Source organism: Thalassophryne amazonica, chromosome 16, assembly GCF_902500255.1.
Source record: "Thalassophryne amazonica chromosome 16, fThaAma1.1, whole genome shotgun sequence".
In the NCBI taxonomy this organism is placed as follows: domain Eukaryota; kingdom Metazoa; phylum Chordata; class Actinopteri; order Batrachoidiformes; family Batrachoididae; genus Thalassophryne; species Thalassophryne amazonica.
The window spans coordinates 49,133,465-49,149,614 of NC_047118.1; the positions used below are offsets into that span (position 1 = coordinate 49,133,465).

At 45.7% G+C, this 16,150-nt stretch overlaps 1 protein-coding gene across 1 annotated transcript in view; it reads right to left on the reverse strand.

The window, feature by feature from the left end:
- Positions 1 to 16,150, reverse strand: part of iqck (IQ motif containing K) — a 57,540-nt gene that overhangs the window by 27,008 nt on the left and 14,382 nt on the right. Inside the window, exons 4-7 of the mRNA XM_034189405.1 lie at positions 14,649 to 14,746; positions 14,450 to 14,502; positions 14,234 to 14,311; positions 12,357 to 12,441 (exon numbers count right to left, since the gene is read on the reverse strand). Coding sequence (XP_034045296.1) covers positions 12,357 to 12,441; positions 14,234 to 14,311; positions 14,450 to 14,502; positions 14,649 to 14,746 — 314 coding nt within the window. The remainder of the gene's footprint in view (positions 1 to 12,356; positions 12,442 to 14,233; positions 14,312 to 14,449; positions 14,503 to 14,648; positions 14,747 to 16,150) is intronic.

Here is a 16,150-nt window from a genome sequence, read left to right on the forward strand (position 1 = left end):
TTAAAGAACATCTGGCTTTATCCTAAAGCAGCAACTGAAATAGCATAAACAGTCACTGCCCTTGTGCGATTCATTCAACCTGATACATTAGTTTGTGTCAAACTGAATACTACTCAGGACTCCTAGTGCCATACTTTTGAACAATAACTGAGTCTATTAGCCCAGCAGTGCCTTCTTCAGACTGGGTACATATTTTTAGTGGCAACCCCAAATCAGAAAAAGTGGGGATGATATGAAAAATGTGATTAAAAAAACAGTGATCCTTACATTTTCTTTACTTCTATTTCATTGCAGACAGCATGAACTGAAGACATTTCATTTCATTTGTTAATATACGTACATCTGTTGCTGCATTTCACAAACGGACAGATGCTCAAAAAGTCTTTGCAATACCCGATGGTCATATTTTGGACTTGGGTAATAAATCTGTTGCTGCATTTCAGGCCTGCAACACATTCCAAAGTACCGTGGGATGGGGCAAATTATTCTGGACTATGCTGGAAGGGGACTAGTGAGAGAAGACATCAAGACACCATGACAACTCTGTTGGAGTTACAGGTTTCTGTGATTGTGGAGTTAATGGACAAATGGTTTGTGGTCTGATGTGCAGTAAAAGAGAAGTCAAATGTTAAGATCATAGCATGTTTTGTTTGTTTGTACATTTGCATTTTCCTTATTGTCCCAATTTTTTTCTGATTTGTGGCTGCAAATGTCTTGGCACATGAATATGAAAAGTCATTTTGCAAAATTTAACAGGCATTTAAAGCAACAAGTTCAGCTGTGAAAGACTAAATGACATCAAATGTAACCCAGAACAATACTTGAATGACCATTAAAAAATAAATAAATAAATAAATCTTAATTCCAACTACCGACAGGTAATGGCCAAACAATTAGGTCAACAAGCTGAGTTATTCTGGCAGGTTAAGGTAGACAAGACTATATAGCCAGGTATAGGGCTGTGCTATATTCCAGAGTCGGCCAAATATGATGTTCCTCACTACTGTACACTCTTCATCCATAACTACATATGTAACTATGTTTTATTAACTGGACACAGTGGAAGTGATTGGGATAAAAGCCTCTTTCTGCACCCTCACCACAAACCACTATTATTGACAGCCTAACTGGATGCCTATTTGTTACACAACCGCTAATTTACCCCACCTCGTTTGAATAAGACCTATTATGTGTGCATGTACATACAGTTTGTGCGCATTACAGCAGCAGACATGGATGAGGGGATCAGTTAGGATAAGGGACACTGTGTAAAGAAGATTATATAATATGTTAAGACAGAACAGCTCTTTATAGTTTTACACGAGTGAAACAGGACACAACTGTGTGTGTTTATGTGTGTACTGCCTCTTCAACTGAATTTCTTACGTCTTCAACATCATTTGATGAAACAAATCAATAATGGAAGGATAAAAGTCAATCTGGAAAAGCACCACCGTCACTGATTCATGAATCTCTGTCTGTCTTGCACTCTCAGCCTAAAACACAAACACTCTCAGCTCTGCATCAAACGGGTTATATAACTGCACAGGGTAAGTGCGGACAAAATACAGGGGTAGAGGAAGACTGAACAGAGCATGGAACACTGATTAAAACAGATATGGTTCAAATTAATGTCACAACAGCATAACTTTGAAAGATGCTATATGAATAACCGACACAAGCTTGTGTGTGTGTGTTTGTACAAGAAATTTCGAAATGTATTTGACCAATTTTGACTAAATGTTATGAAAGATGGTCGTTTGGTAAGTAAGTCCCTTCAGCTGCAGCCGAGCAGATCCAAGGTGGATCTGCATGTTGATTTGGCATAAGAATTACACTGGATGCCCTTCCTGACGCAACTCCATATTACATGGAGAATGGGCAGGGGTGGGGTTTGAGCTGGGAACATTCCACACTGGAATCAAGCACATTTAACCGCTTGGCCACCACCCCTGCCTGGAAAGATGGTTCTGTGGTACATGATGCAATAGATCAAATTTTAAGGTGGATCCAAATCTGCATAAAGGCTAAACAATTTTTTTCTCTTTAAAGCTACAGTGTGCAGGATTTAATACAGCACTCATAAAAATCTATTTATTAGTGTGCAATTACCAGCAATAATAAATCAATGTGTTTTCATAAGCACAGAATGAGCATTCATATATCCATATGAGCAACATGACAGGCCTATACACCACCTAGTTTAAGAACCCTGTTTTTTTTTCTTTTCTTTTCTTTTGTAAAATGGAGGATCATGCATATTGCTTATCACAAGAGAAGGCAAGGGGGGCATTACTTCAAAGAAGGAAAAGACATAAAAGGAAACCCAACTGTGACCGGCAACAGCATAACGCAATCTGCAAGCTCACTCCTAGATGACACTAAATCCTACACATTGTACAGTAGCTTTAACACCACAAAATAGTGTTTTGATATACAGTATATACATTCCAGAAAAAAAATTAACACGTAGTGCAGAGTAAACTGTGTGTCCTTAAACCTGCCACTAGGGGGCAATAGAGACAATTTAGTTTCATTTTAGCCTAGCTATGGCTGCCCACTGCTCCTAGATGTTACATTGTTAAGAACTAATTACGAGGACTTCAACGCAGAGTACAATTTTCACTGTATATATGGCAAATAAAGACTTCTCTGTTGTTCTGTTTATCTTTTAACTAAGTGCTGTCTTATTGCATGAAGGCTATTAATATTGCTCCAAACACACAACAACTGGCATAGTGCAACAGCATGTAACTGTTGGGAAAGTGTAAGTACACGGACCTACAACAGGGGGCGCAAATGAACGGACAATGGAATAGGTCAAATAACAACACTTTACTGTTGCGAACGTGCACAACAAACACAACAGATTACACAATAGATCAAAGGTCAAATTACAAGGTGTCGTATGGGCAGGCTCGAAGATAGGAGACGCCTGTCCAAAGCAGAACCGGAACCACACGATTTCCTCCGCCACCAGACCCCGGGAATACTGGAGCCGCCAAGTCCCGAACTCCCAGGTGGCCACTGCCTCCGCGTGTCGGACCTGGTACTGCTGGCGAGGAACAAAAACACAATTAAACGTGGGTGCGTCTGCACCCAGCAATCTGCACGGCAGGGAAGCTACCTCCACCTCTTGTTGGAGAAAAAGTCTGTTATCACTCACAAAAATCACAAAAAGGGCTTTCTATCAAGCAGTCAGGCTGAGGATATTACCTTTCAGGTAGAACGATATCTCGGCAAAGAGGTGGAGATGACGTCTTGCTGATATACCGATGCAGATCAGATGAGTGGTGACAGCTGTCACAGGTGATGAGTGTCAGCTGTCACCCCGGCTGCTCCTGTGAGGCGGCAGCGCCCTCTGGTGCCTGGAGCCCGCACTCCAGGCAGGGTGCCCTCTGGTGGTGGTGGGCCAGCAGTACCTCCTCTTCAGCGGCCCACACAACAGGACCCCCCCCTCAACGGGCGCCTCCTGGCGCCCGACCAGGCTTGTCCGGGTGGCGGCGGTAGAAATCGGCCAGGAGGGCCGGGTCCAGAATGAAGCTCCTCTTCACCCAGGAGCGTTCTTCAGGTCCGTACCCCTCCCAGTCCACCAAATACTGGAAGCCCCGGCCCATCCTACGGACATCCAAAAGCCGGCGCACAGTCCAAGCCGGCTCGCCATCGATGATCCGGGCAGGAGGCGGTGCCGGACCCGGAGTACAGAGGGGTGAGGTGTGATGTGGTTTGATTCGGGACACGTGAAATACAGGATGGATCCGTAGTGAGGCCGGCAGCTGAAGCCTCACTGCGGCTGGACTGATGACCTTCTGGATTTTGAAGGGACCGATGTAACGGTCCTGTAACTTGGGGGAGTCCACTTTGAGGGGGATGTCCTTTGTCGACAACCACACCTCCTGCCCTGGCCGATACGCAGGGGCCGGGGTCCGCCGACGGTCTGCATGGGCCTTTGACCTCATCCGGGCTCTCAGCAAGGCAGAACGGGCGGCACGCCACACCCGACGGCACTTCCGTAGGTGGGCCTGGACCGAGGGCACACCGACCTCTCCCTCAACCACTGGAAACAAAGGCGGTTGGTACCCCAGACATACCTCGAAAGGGGAGAGGCCGGTGGCTGACGACACCTGGCTGTTATGGGCATACTCGATCCAGGCCAGATGGGTACTCCAGGCCGCCGGGTGCGCGGCTGTCACACAACACAGGGCCTGCTCCATCTCCTGATTGGCCCGTTCTGCTTGCCCGTTGGTCTGGGGATGGTACCCGGATGAGAGACTCACCGTGGCCCCCAGTTCCCGGCAGAAGCTCCTCCAGACGTGCGAGGAGAACTGGGGACCGCGATCTGAGACAATGTCTGTTGGGATCCCATGCAGCCAGACGACGTGGTGAACCAGGAGGTCCGCTGTCTCCTGGGCCATCGGGAGCTTCGGGAGGGCCACGAAGTGGGCCGCCTTGGAGAATCGGTCCACTATAGTGAAGATGGTGGTTTTGCCCTGGGACGGCGGGAGACCCGTGACAAAATCCAGGCCGATGTGGGACCAGGGGCGATGGGGCACGGGCAGCGGCTGGAGCAGACCCGAAGCCCTACGATGGTCAGCCTTGCCCCTGGCGCAGGTGGTGCAGGCCTGGATATAATCCCGGACGTCGGCCTCTAGGGACGCCCACCAGAAGCGCTGCCGGACAACTGCCACGGTCCTTCGCACCCCTGGATGACAGGAGAGCTTAGAGCCGTGACAGAAGTCCAGGACTGCAGCCCTAGCTTCTGGTGGGACGTAAAGTCTGTTCTTCGGCCCAGTTCCGGGGTCCGGGCTTCGTGCCAGGGCCTCCCGGACGGTTCTCTCTACGTCCCAGGTGAGGGTGGCCACGATAGTGGACTCGGGGATGATGGGTTCCGGTGGATCCGACAACTCCGTTTTGACTTCATCTTCATGTACCCGGGACAAGGCATCCGATCTCTGGTTCTTGGTCCCGGGACGGTAGGTGATCCGGAAGTCAAAACGGCCGAAGAACAGTGACCAGCGGACTTGCCTGGGATTCAGCCGCCTGGCGGTCCTGATATACTCCAGGTTCCGGTGGTCAGTGAAAACCGTGAATGGCACAGACGTTCCCTCCAACAGATGTCTCCACTCTTCAAGAGCCTCTTTCACCGCAAGGAGTTCTCGATTGCCGACGTCATAGTTCCGTTCGGCCGGGGTCAACCTGCGGGAAAAATAGGCACACGGGTGAAGGACCTTATCGGTCTTCCCGCTCTGGGAAAGCACAGCTCCTATCCCTGAGTCCGAGGCGTCCACTTCAACCACTAACTGGCGACTAGGATCGGGCTGCACCAGAACGGGTGCAGACGAGAAGTGCCGTTTCAACTCCTTGAACGCGGCATCGCAACGATCCGACCAGGTGAAGGGAACTTTTGGTGAGGTCAGGGCTGTCAGGGGGCTAACTACCTGACTGTAGCCCTTAATGAACCTCCTGTAGAAATTAGCAAAGCCGAGGAACTGTTGCAGCTTCCTACGGCTAGTGGGTTGGGGCCAGTCTCTCACCGCCGCAACCTTGGCCGGATCAGGAGCGACGGAGTTGGGGGAGATGATAAACCCCAGGAAGGACAAAGAGGTGCGGTGGAACTCACACTTCTCGCCCTTCACAAACAGCCGGTTCTCCAACAACTGCTGCAGGACCTGACGTACATGCCGGACATGAGTCTCAGGATCCGGAGAAAAGATGAGTATATCGTCTAGATATACGAAGACGAATCGGTGCAGGAAATCCCGCAAGACATCATTAACTAATGCTTGGAACGTCGCGGGGGCGTTTGTGAGGCCGAACGGCATGACCAGGTACTCAAAGTGACCTAAAGGGGTGTTGAATGCCGTCTTCCATTCGTCTCCCTTCCGGATCCGAACCAGGTGATACGCATTTCTAAGATCCAGTTTAGTAAAGATTTTGGCTCCATGCAGGGGGGTGAACACGGAATCTAATAATGGCAACGGGTATCGGTTGCGAACCGTAATCTCATTCAGCCCCCTGTAATCAATACATGGACGAAGTCCGCCATCTTTCTTGCCCACAAAAAAGAAACCTGCCCCCATCGGGGAGGTGGAGTTCCGGATCAGCCCGGCAGCTAATGAGTCCCGGATGTAGGTCTCCATTGATTCGCGCTCAGGTCGTGAGAGGTTGTACAGCCTGCTGGACGGGAACTCAGCGCCTGGAACCAAATCAATGGCACAATCGTACGGACGGTGCGGGAGAAGGGTGAGTGCCAGATCCTTGCTGAAGACGTCAGCAAGATCGTGGTACTCAACCGGCACTGCCGTCAGATTGGGCGGGACTTTGACCTCCTCCTTAGCCTGGGAACCGGGAGGAACCGAGGATCCTAAACACACCCGATGGCAGGTTTCGCTCCACTGAACCACCACCCCAGACGGCCAATCGATCCGGGGATTGTGCTTTAACATCCATGGGATGCCCAAAATCACGCGGGAGGTGGCAGGAGTTACAAAAAACTCAATCTCCTCCCGGTGGTTTCCAGACACCACCAGAGTTACTGGTGGTGTCTTGTGTGTGAGTAAAGGGAGGAGGGTGCCATCTAGTGCCCGCACCTGCAATGGAGTAGGAAGCGCCACCAGAGGGAGCCCTACCTCCTTTGCCCATCTGCTGTCTAGCAGATTCCCTTCTGACCCCGTGTCCACCAGTGCTCGGGCTTGAAGGGTTAAATCCCCGCTCAGGATTGTGACTGGGAGTCGTGTGGCAATTTGTGTGTGTCTCACTTGAATGTCTTGACCCCCCCTTAGCCCAGTCTCTAAGGGCGAGTGTTGACGTTTTGGCCGTTTGGGGCAGTCTCTCTGTGTGTGCTCTGTTGAGCTGCAGAGAAAACACTCTCCACGGATCAGCCTTCCCATTTTGGCCCTGTGCGTCTCCCTAACAACGTCAACAGGGGGAGCTGTTGCCCCACAAAGCGCTGCGGCTGTGGAGCGTGGGGAGGGCGGCCCCTTTTCGAACCTGGAAGGGAGAGGGGCGGCGCGTATCCGGTCACGTCCTTCGCCTCGCTCCCGACGGCGTTCCTCTAACCGATTGTCTAATCGTATAACGAGATCAATAAGCCCGTCTAAATCCCGCGGTTCGTCCTTAGCCACCAGGAGCTCCTTTAGGACCAACGACAGTCCGTTTACGAAGGCGGCGCGGAGGGCAGTGTTATTCCAGCCGGACCTCGCAGCCGCGATGCGGAAGTCGACTGCATAAGCAGCTGCGCTCCGGCGCCCCTGTCTCATTGACAGCAGCACGGCTGAAGCGGTCTCTCCTCTATTTGGGTGATCGAACACTGTTCTGAACTCCCTCACAAACCCATCATATGTCAGAAGGAGCCGTGAATTTTGCTCCCAAAGCGCTGTAGCCCAAGCGCGTGCCTTGCCGCAAAGCAGATTAATTACATAAGCTATCTTGCTAGAATCAGTCGCGTACATGACAGGACGTTGTGCAAAGACGAGCGAACACTGCATAAGGAAGTCCGCGCACGTCTCCACACAACCTCCGTACGGTTCTGGAGGGCTTATGTATGCTTCAGGGGAAGGTGGGAGGGGTCGTTGAACGACCAGTGGAACGTCACTGTTACGCACAGGGTCGACAGGAGGGAGAGCCGCAGCAGCGCCCTGAGGGCGCGCCTCCACCTGCGCGGCGAGAGCCTCCACCCTGCGGTTAAGGAGGACGTTCTGCTCGGTCATTAAATCCAACCGAGCCGTGAAAACGGTGAGGATCCGCTGCAACTCACCGATCATTCCTCCTGCGGGCGCCTGTGCGCCCTGTTCTTCCATTGGCCGTTCAACAGCCGGTTGACGCCCCTCGGGATCCATGACGTTGGCCGAGATATCCTGTTGGGAAAGTGTAAGTACACGGACCCACAACAGGGGGCGCAAATGAACGGACAATGGAATAGGTCAAATAACAACACTTTACTGTTGCGAACGTGCACAACAAACACAACAGATTACACAATAGATCAAAGGTCAAATTACAAGGTGTCGTATGGGCAGGCTCGAAGATAGTCCAAAGCAGAACCGGAACCACACGATTTCCTCCGCCACCAGACCCCGGGAATACTGGAGCCGCCAAGTCCCGAACTCCCAGGTGGCCACTGCCTCCGCGTGTCGGACCTGGTACTGCTGGCGAGGAACAAAAACACAATTAAAAGTGGGTGCGTCTGCACCCAGCAATCTGCACGGCAGGGAAGCTACCTCCACCTCTCGTTGGAGAAAAAGTCTGTTATCACTCACAAAAATCACAAAAAGGGCTTTCTATCAAGCAGTCAAGCTGAGGATATTACCTTTCAGGTAGAACGATATCTCGGCAAAGAGGTGGAGATGACGTCTTGCTGATATACCGATGCAGATCAGATGAGTGGTGACAGCTGTCACAGGTGATGAGTGTCAGCTGTCACCCCGGCTGCTCCTGTGAGGCGGCAGCGCCCTCTGGTGCCTGGAGCCCGCACTCCAGGCAGGGTGCCCTCTGGTGGTGGTGGGCCAGCAGTACCTCCTCTTCAGCGGCCCACACAACAGGAACATAATAATGGTGGGAAAAAAACATTGTTTTACTATTACATTTAATATTGAACCCAAGGTTGGGTAGGATTACTTTGAAAGAATACATGTGGATTACATGTATGTACGTACATACATTTGGATTACTTATAATCTGATTACTTTTGGATTACATTTCAAAGTAATCCTACCCAATCCTGATTGAATGTTGTTTTTTCTCTCATGAAAGTAGTGAAACACAATGTTGGCAAGGCCATCTCATTTATTTTGCATTATCAGGGTGTTCTATGTAATTATAACATTTGGACACGCTTACCCTTTCAACTGAATGGGGACACGTGTCCAAATGTTTGTAACTGATACTGTGCATCGGGGTATTGCAGTTTGGGGTTTTTTTTTTTGTTGTTGTTGTTTTTTTTTTGGCCTTTTTTAAGAGTCACAGACTGCTCTTGTTCAGTCTTTTAAAAGTGCTGTATGATTGTGGAGAAATTATCTTCCTCGTAAGTGTTAAGATATTTATCGTACATTTTATTTTCTTTTTCATTTTTACTGTTTCACCTTTTGTACTGTATTGACTTAGAATAATTAATGCTTTTATTCCACACACTCCGGCACAGAAGGTGGTGGTATGCACTTCTAAAGCTTGTTTGCAATCTGCCAATAAACACAAATAAGATAAAGTAGTACTTTTATTCATAAAAGATTTAATCAACCATATGTGTTGAAGGCAGAAACTGTACTCAAGTCTAACGGTTCACAAGATGTTAGTGAGACCAAAACAAATAGAATACCCAATTCAGAAGGCCATGATAATAATCCATTCCTTGGCAGAGTTTGGCAGTGATAACAGAGCTGTTGGCAGAGTTTGGTAGTGATGGGACCCAATTCAACAGAGCTGTTGGCAGAGGCGGCAACAAACATCTGCACAGCACAAATTATATCTTGGATTAATCCCAACTATTATCCTTAGCTCAACCAATAATTTTCATCGAGATTTATTAAAATTGGAGAATCTTTATCTTTTGACCCCTGTAAAACTGAAATTGACATTTGTGACCGTTTTTGCTGTTTTTAACCCATAACCTCATGACATTTAGTTACTGATAGTCCAAACTATACCTTTTTGGAATCTTTATGAACAGACTAACAATAACAATATGGTATAAGTTTCAATATGAATGGACCATTTTAAAATGTTGACCCCTGTGGAATCCTACACTGACTCCTTCCTGGCTATAGATGTCACCCTGGGATGACCACCATACATTTTTGTTTTGGGTATGGTATATTGAGGCTGGTTTGTAAGTGTTAGTCCCCTTAAGTGGTATGTTTAGGTCAAAATTGGCTTCAGGCTCATGGAGTATTCTGCAGAACATCACATGCAATTTGCAAAATATTCTCCTGTCAACAGACACAAGGGTCTTCACATATAAATGGACACACAAACATTTTGTAGAGCATCAGTCCATCACAATTGATGGCGCTGCTTTTGTCACTTTCTACTCCGCTGGACAATGGCCTGCTGTAACAGCAGCTATGACACAGTGAAAATTGTCTGTCAGGGGTTAGGACTGACACACGACTACCCAAAATATCTCCACCCCGGTCTATCTTAAATAAATCATAAACCTCTGAATGTTTAAGACTCCCGAGCTTAACCTTGGACCTCGACTGTCTTTCTGCTGCATTCACACTCTTTCCAAATCCACTGAAAAAGCTTCCTTCTTCCACTGTGCTCCCTGCTCTTCCCCAATAGAGATGTAACTGCAAATACTTAGTTTTACACTATTTTTGCTCTAGCAGTCATCTGGAACCACTCTGCATCAGCCCTTCCATATCCCCTCAGTCTGCTCTCCATTCCATCATCCTAACATCTAATAATACTCAAAACATCACCCCAGCTCCATTCTTGCATGCATATTCCTCCGCCTTCATCGCTACTCTCTGTCTCTGTCTTTTTTCTATAAATCCCTCAGGGTACCAGGCTGCAGTGGCCCCGCTAAACCTCTTTCAGTTCAGGGAAAAAACACCGAGCTAAAATGGCACACTACTGCCACCTGGTGAGAGAAGAGTCAAATTATATTATTGGAAGTGTAGCCCCCCTGCTGGTACTTTGAGGGAACAGCATATAAACTAAAAAAAAAAAAAAAAAAAAAAACTATGAGCATACAACATAAACACAAAATCATATGCAAACACAAAAGTTTCAGATTAACTGAAGTAGTATTAATTCTACAACACACCATACCTGAAATATTTTCTTTTCAGTCTTTTTGCACTGCAGAGGAAAGCTGCAGCCAAAACCCGACGCCACAAAACGCCAGGTGGATGTGCACGTCAGAGAGAGAAAGTGTCTGCAGATGTCTATTTATATCACAAAACAGCCACTTCAGATGACCACCCACAAAAGAAGGAATTAAGCCCATCATCACTGATGACATCATGCGGCAGCTGAAGAAGGCCAAGCTGCCTGTCCAGCTGATGGTGCAGTTCTACACGGCCATCATCGAGTCCATCCTCTGCTCCTCCATCACGGTGTGGTACACCGGGGCCACAGCCAGGGACAGACACAGACTGCAGCGCATTGTGGCCTCTGCTGAGAAGGTGATCGGCTGTAGCCTTCCATCTCTCCACGACCTGCACATCTCCAGGACTCTGGGCCGAGCAGGTCGGATCACAGCCGACCCTTCTCACCCTGCACAGAGTCTATTCAAACGACTCCCCTAGGGCAGGAGGCTACGGCCCATCCGGACCAGAACTTCCCGCCATAAGAACAGTTTCTTCCCCTCTGCCGTTAGACTCATGAACTCCTCATAACTCAGTCACCTTAACCTTAACTCTGTCACTTTATCATGGGTCACTTTAGACAATGTACTTTGGTTTTAATTGCACTCCTCCCACTGCACTGTTTTTTTCTGTTCCTCTTTCTCTCTGTTTTTCTGTTGCACACAGCCTTTCATATTTCATATGTCATTTTTTATCTTATATTTTGTCTTATTTTGGCACATATTGTATATTTTATCTTAGCATTTTATATTGCTCTCTGTTTAATGTTGCATCATTATATCGAAGCAAATTCCTAGTCTGTGAATCCTGTTCATTGGCAATGGCAATAAACTTCTTCTGATTCTGATTCTAATCAAGCCGCTGAATGAAACTGCAGCACCTAAATAAGTGTGGGATTATACAACAAGACCATACAGTGAGCTAACGTACATGTAGGAGACTGTTTGTTGTATGTTAACACTTTCTCTCTCAAATAAACACACAAACAGCCAGGTTCACTGCAGCTTCTGGTTAACTACACGACTTTAAAAACCTCATATCACAAATGCTGATGCCAAATGCACAGTTTTGGGAGAGAAACAAAAAGAGCGTGAGAGAACTATGTGAGCATGTGCATAGTCTGCACTCTGCACTAACCCATGGCCCCCTGGGCAAATGTTGATAGGCTTGTTGCTGGTAAGTAATACTTTTTTTCTGCAGAAGGCTTTTACAAAGTATCATTCAGTGATTTTGGATCAAAATTGATAGGCTTCTTTGGGGGTCACCATACGTAACACACATACCAAGTTATTGTGCTCACAATATTTTGACAAAGAATGCTAATGACCTTGACCTTTTACCCTCAAAGTCAAGAGGGCTCTTGGGGTGAAAATACCTACCACGCATACCATGTGTGTTGACAATTAGGCAGTTCAAGAAGAAGTTATTGTGCACATCGAGACTAGCAGTGACACTTGCGTTGCACTGTACTTCGCTCTATGCCTGGTGTATGATGTGTTGTAGTTCTTTTAAAAAATTAAACTACAAAGGCCAACTTGTCAACTCTACCTTGTATCCCCTCCAGAAAGCCTGAATGAACAGAGCAGCTTGATCCTCAGTCAACAGCAGAGATAAAGGGATGGGAGGCCTCGGACTGAGAAGAGAAAATAAAAGTGGCAAGTAAGGAGATGAATAGATGAGTCACATAGGAGACAGTGCAATACGTGTATGTAAATGTGGCCATTTATCCACCATCTTGTTTGGGGAACTGACTAATGCAACCACTGGACTCTTTGGTAAATGTTTGTTTACTCGTAGATGCATCATCACTGCTTTTGTATGTTTGACAAATCTTTAATCTTTATTGTGCTTTGTTTCATTTGTTTTTTCTGTATAATCAAAGCTCCCCCATGTTTGACCTGCTTGAAGTTTCTTCCTATTAAAAAAAACAAAACACACACACACACACACAAAAAAAAAAAACAGGGTGTTTTTCCTTATTACTGGTACCAATGTCCAGGTCTCCCTTGTGAAAGAGATCTTCATCTCAATGGGACTAACTTGGTTAAATAAAGGTTAAATAAATAAAATGTGTTAGCTCTAGGGGGGGGGGTAGGGTGAGACCTTGGCCCTTTAAAGCACCTTGGGATGATTTGTGTTTGGGTGCTGTATAAATACATTGAAATGAATTGAATGTTTGTGTTTCATAGCATTTCTGTCCATTTATAACACAATGGAGACAACTGTTACAGGGATGGAACTACCAACTTTTTTTTTTTATTATGGACTAATCTCTTAATTTATTGCAATTTTCAACAGTCCATAGGCATAAGAGATGGTAACATCTGAAATGTACTTATTTTGTTTGACCAACAGTCCTTCCAGCTCTCAGTCGTGACTTTCAAAACACTGAGTGACTAAACCTGAGATTGTCCACCACAAATGTGACTGCAGATCTGAATCAATTGTGCTGAAATTAAAAGATGAATAAATGATAAGTTAGTGCATTGCCTGTGGGGATACACAGGCTCTAGACTGGGTAGTGTTTATAAAATAGGTAGCTGACATTTTTCAAGGGTGGTAATAAATTAAGCAAAGTTTCTATAATGATTTTAACTGAAAGTGCAGGTAATTAAAATGAGAAAGTTTTGTGAATAATTGTATTTATTATTTGGTACATTTAGTTGATGACATGTTTTACAACTGGCAAGGTTTAGATACTTCCTTTGTTCAGAGCTTGTCTGGTTACCAGGGACTGATTAATGGTATCACTGTTCATTGTTCAGCATTGTTATGGAACATCCCCAATTTCTCAAAAAATATTTGTCCTATCAAGTTTCCATTTTCGTGGTGTTCATCCTTGACCCAAAATACGTAAGCATACCAAATGGCAAATGTCAGCTCTCCCCAGGTTCTCAGTGATCAAAGTTACACACACACACACGTACACAGAGGCCATGTCGCTATTATTATATAGATACACTGCATTTATATAGCATTTTTCCATTTGAATCAGAAACTGAACGTGAGTTACAATGATGCCTCACATTCACACACACTGACCCTCTGATCTCAAGCCCACCACTCAAACCACTAAACCATCACCTTTCCAAAACAAAAATAAAAACCCACAGTGGTTTTAGGTCTGTGTTTTTTCCATAGAAATGCTAATTTGTTCATTAAATGGAATCAGTACATAACACTGAAGTATTAAATATCTTTCTAATGTAAATATCAACCTGTACCCACTAAATGAGCTTGTAAACACTTTAAACTGGCCCATTATCTAAAATAAGCAAATAATCACTGCATAAATCTGTCTAGTACAAATACAAAGAAAAAACACAACTATTCATATTTAAGAAGCTGTAAACCAATCAACGTTTTTTGGGGGGGTGGTGATGGGGGATGGGGAGTGACGGCTGACAGGGTGAGGAGTTACTTACTGCTTTCTGAGCCAATCCTTGACAAATGAGATGTCGTGGAAGTTCAGCGGGACTTGTCCTTGCCTGCGAGGGTTGTGGCTGAGAGAGCATGATAGACACAAAATCAGATCACTGTTTCAGCTCTGCTTCTTAAAAACATCGATGTAGGAGGTGAGAAGAGCCTTACAGAATGCAGACAAACGTGTGGTGTGAGTGTGAGTGCAGCTGAGCTCTTACTTGTAGAGCCACTCAGTTAGGAAGTCACATGGGTTAAATTTTGTTCTTTTGCTCTGAAACACAAAGTGACATAAATGTGAGGCAACATGACGACAGAATGAGAACTGTAGAGCTTCATGTGGGTCGACACGGTAAGTTTGTAAAAATTTCTGGTCTGCAACTGAATGGATCTACACATTTCTAACAACACAATGCAAACCTGGAAGCAGTTCTGTTTCTGGGCTTCTTTAAGCAAAGCCTCTAGTCCAGGTAGCAACACTGGAAAGACACTCATCTCCAAAAAGTGTGTGATGGGACCTGAAAGGCACACACTGATAAAATATATGGACTGGGAACATCATTCACTAAATATTTTAAACATGCGTACACACATGCAAACAAAGTTAGGGCAACCTTACACAATTTATTTCATGCAAATATTTAATGTCCTGTTGTTAACTTCATTTCATTTTTTAATATATGTACACGACCAGTCAAACATGTGGACACACTTTCCCATTCATTAAATGGAAAAGTGTGATACAAGCACAATAATTGCTATTAACATACACAGCTGTGGTGGGAAGGTTATATACTCATCATGGGTGTGAACATCATGGTCATTTTGGGCTTTTAATTATGTCATTTAACTGTTCTTTTGCCAAGGTGGAATGATTGTACAACATACATCATTAATGACTAAAACCAAGAACTGGATACACAAGTTCGAATTTATTTAGGATCTTCTCTGATCCACACAGGGTCATAATCATACATACAGGTTTAAATATATACATACACCATCACTAATATTTGGTTAAATGACCCATATAGCAAGCTGCCCCTCGACCAGATATTTTGGTAGCCATCAACAAGCTTCTGGCATAATTCTAGCTGGATATTTGATCCACTACTCTTGGCAGCATTGGTAGAGTTCATTTAATTTGGTTTGTTTCCTGGTGCAGACTTGCCTTTTAAGTGTAGTTCACAAATTTTCAATACGGTTGAGGTTGTTGCTTTGGGAAGACAATTCCAGAAGCTTAATGTTAGCCTGATTTATCTAACTCATAACCAGTTTTGATGTGTGTTTGGAATCATTGTCCTCTTGGAACACCCGATTGTGGCCAAGTTTCAACCATCTAGCTGTTGATCTGAGGTGATGTAGAAGAATTTGGAGGTGGTCCTCCTTCTTCATTATTCCATCCACTTTGTGCAATGCACCAATGACACCGGTAGCAAAACAGCCACAGAGCATGATGCTACCACCACTATGACTGAAAGATGGTACAGTGTTCTGAGGTTTGAAAGCCTCACCTTTACTCCTCCAATCATACCTCTTGTCACTGTGGACAAATACCTCAGTTTTTGTGTGACCATAAAACCTTTCTCCAGAAGGCTTATACATGTGGACAGCTCCAAATTTCAGTTCAGCTTGAAGGTGTTGATTTTGGAGCAGGGGTTTCTTTCTTGGTTGGCACCCTCTCAGGCCATGGTGATGTAAAACTTGTTTCACTGTGGACACTGACTCTGGTGTTCCAGCAGTTTCCAGTTCATGGCAGACCTAAGCCTTGGTGGTACCTGGGATGTTTCTGAACATCCCAAGTAATTTCCTTTCATCTGAGGGTGACAGTTTAGGTATTTTGCCAGACCTTGGAAAAGTGGTGACACATCCAGCTAACGTGTACCTATACACAACTGATTGAACTGATGAACTTGGAAACT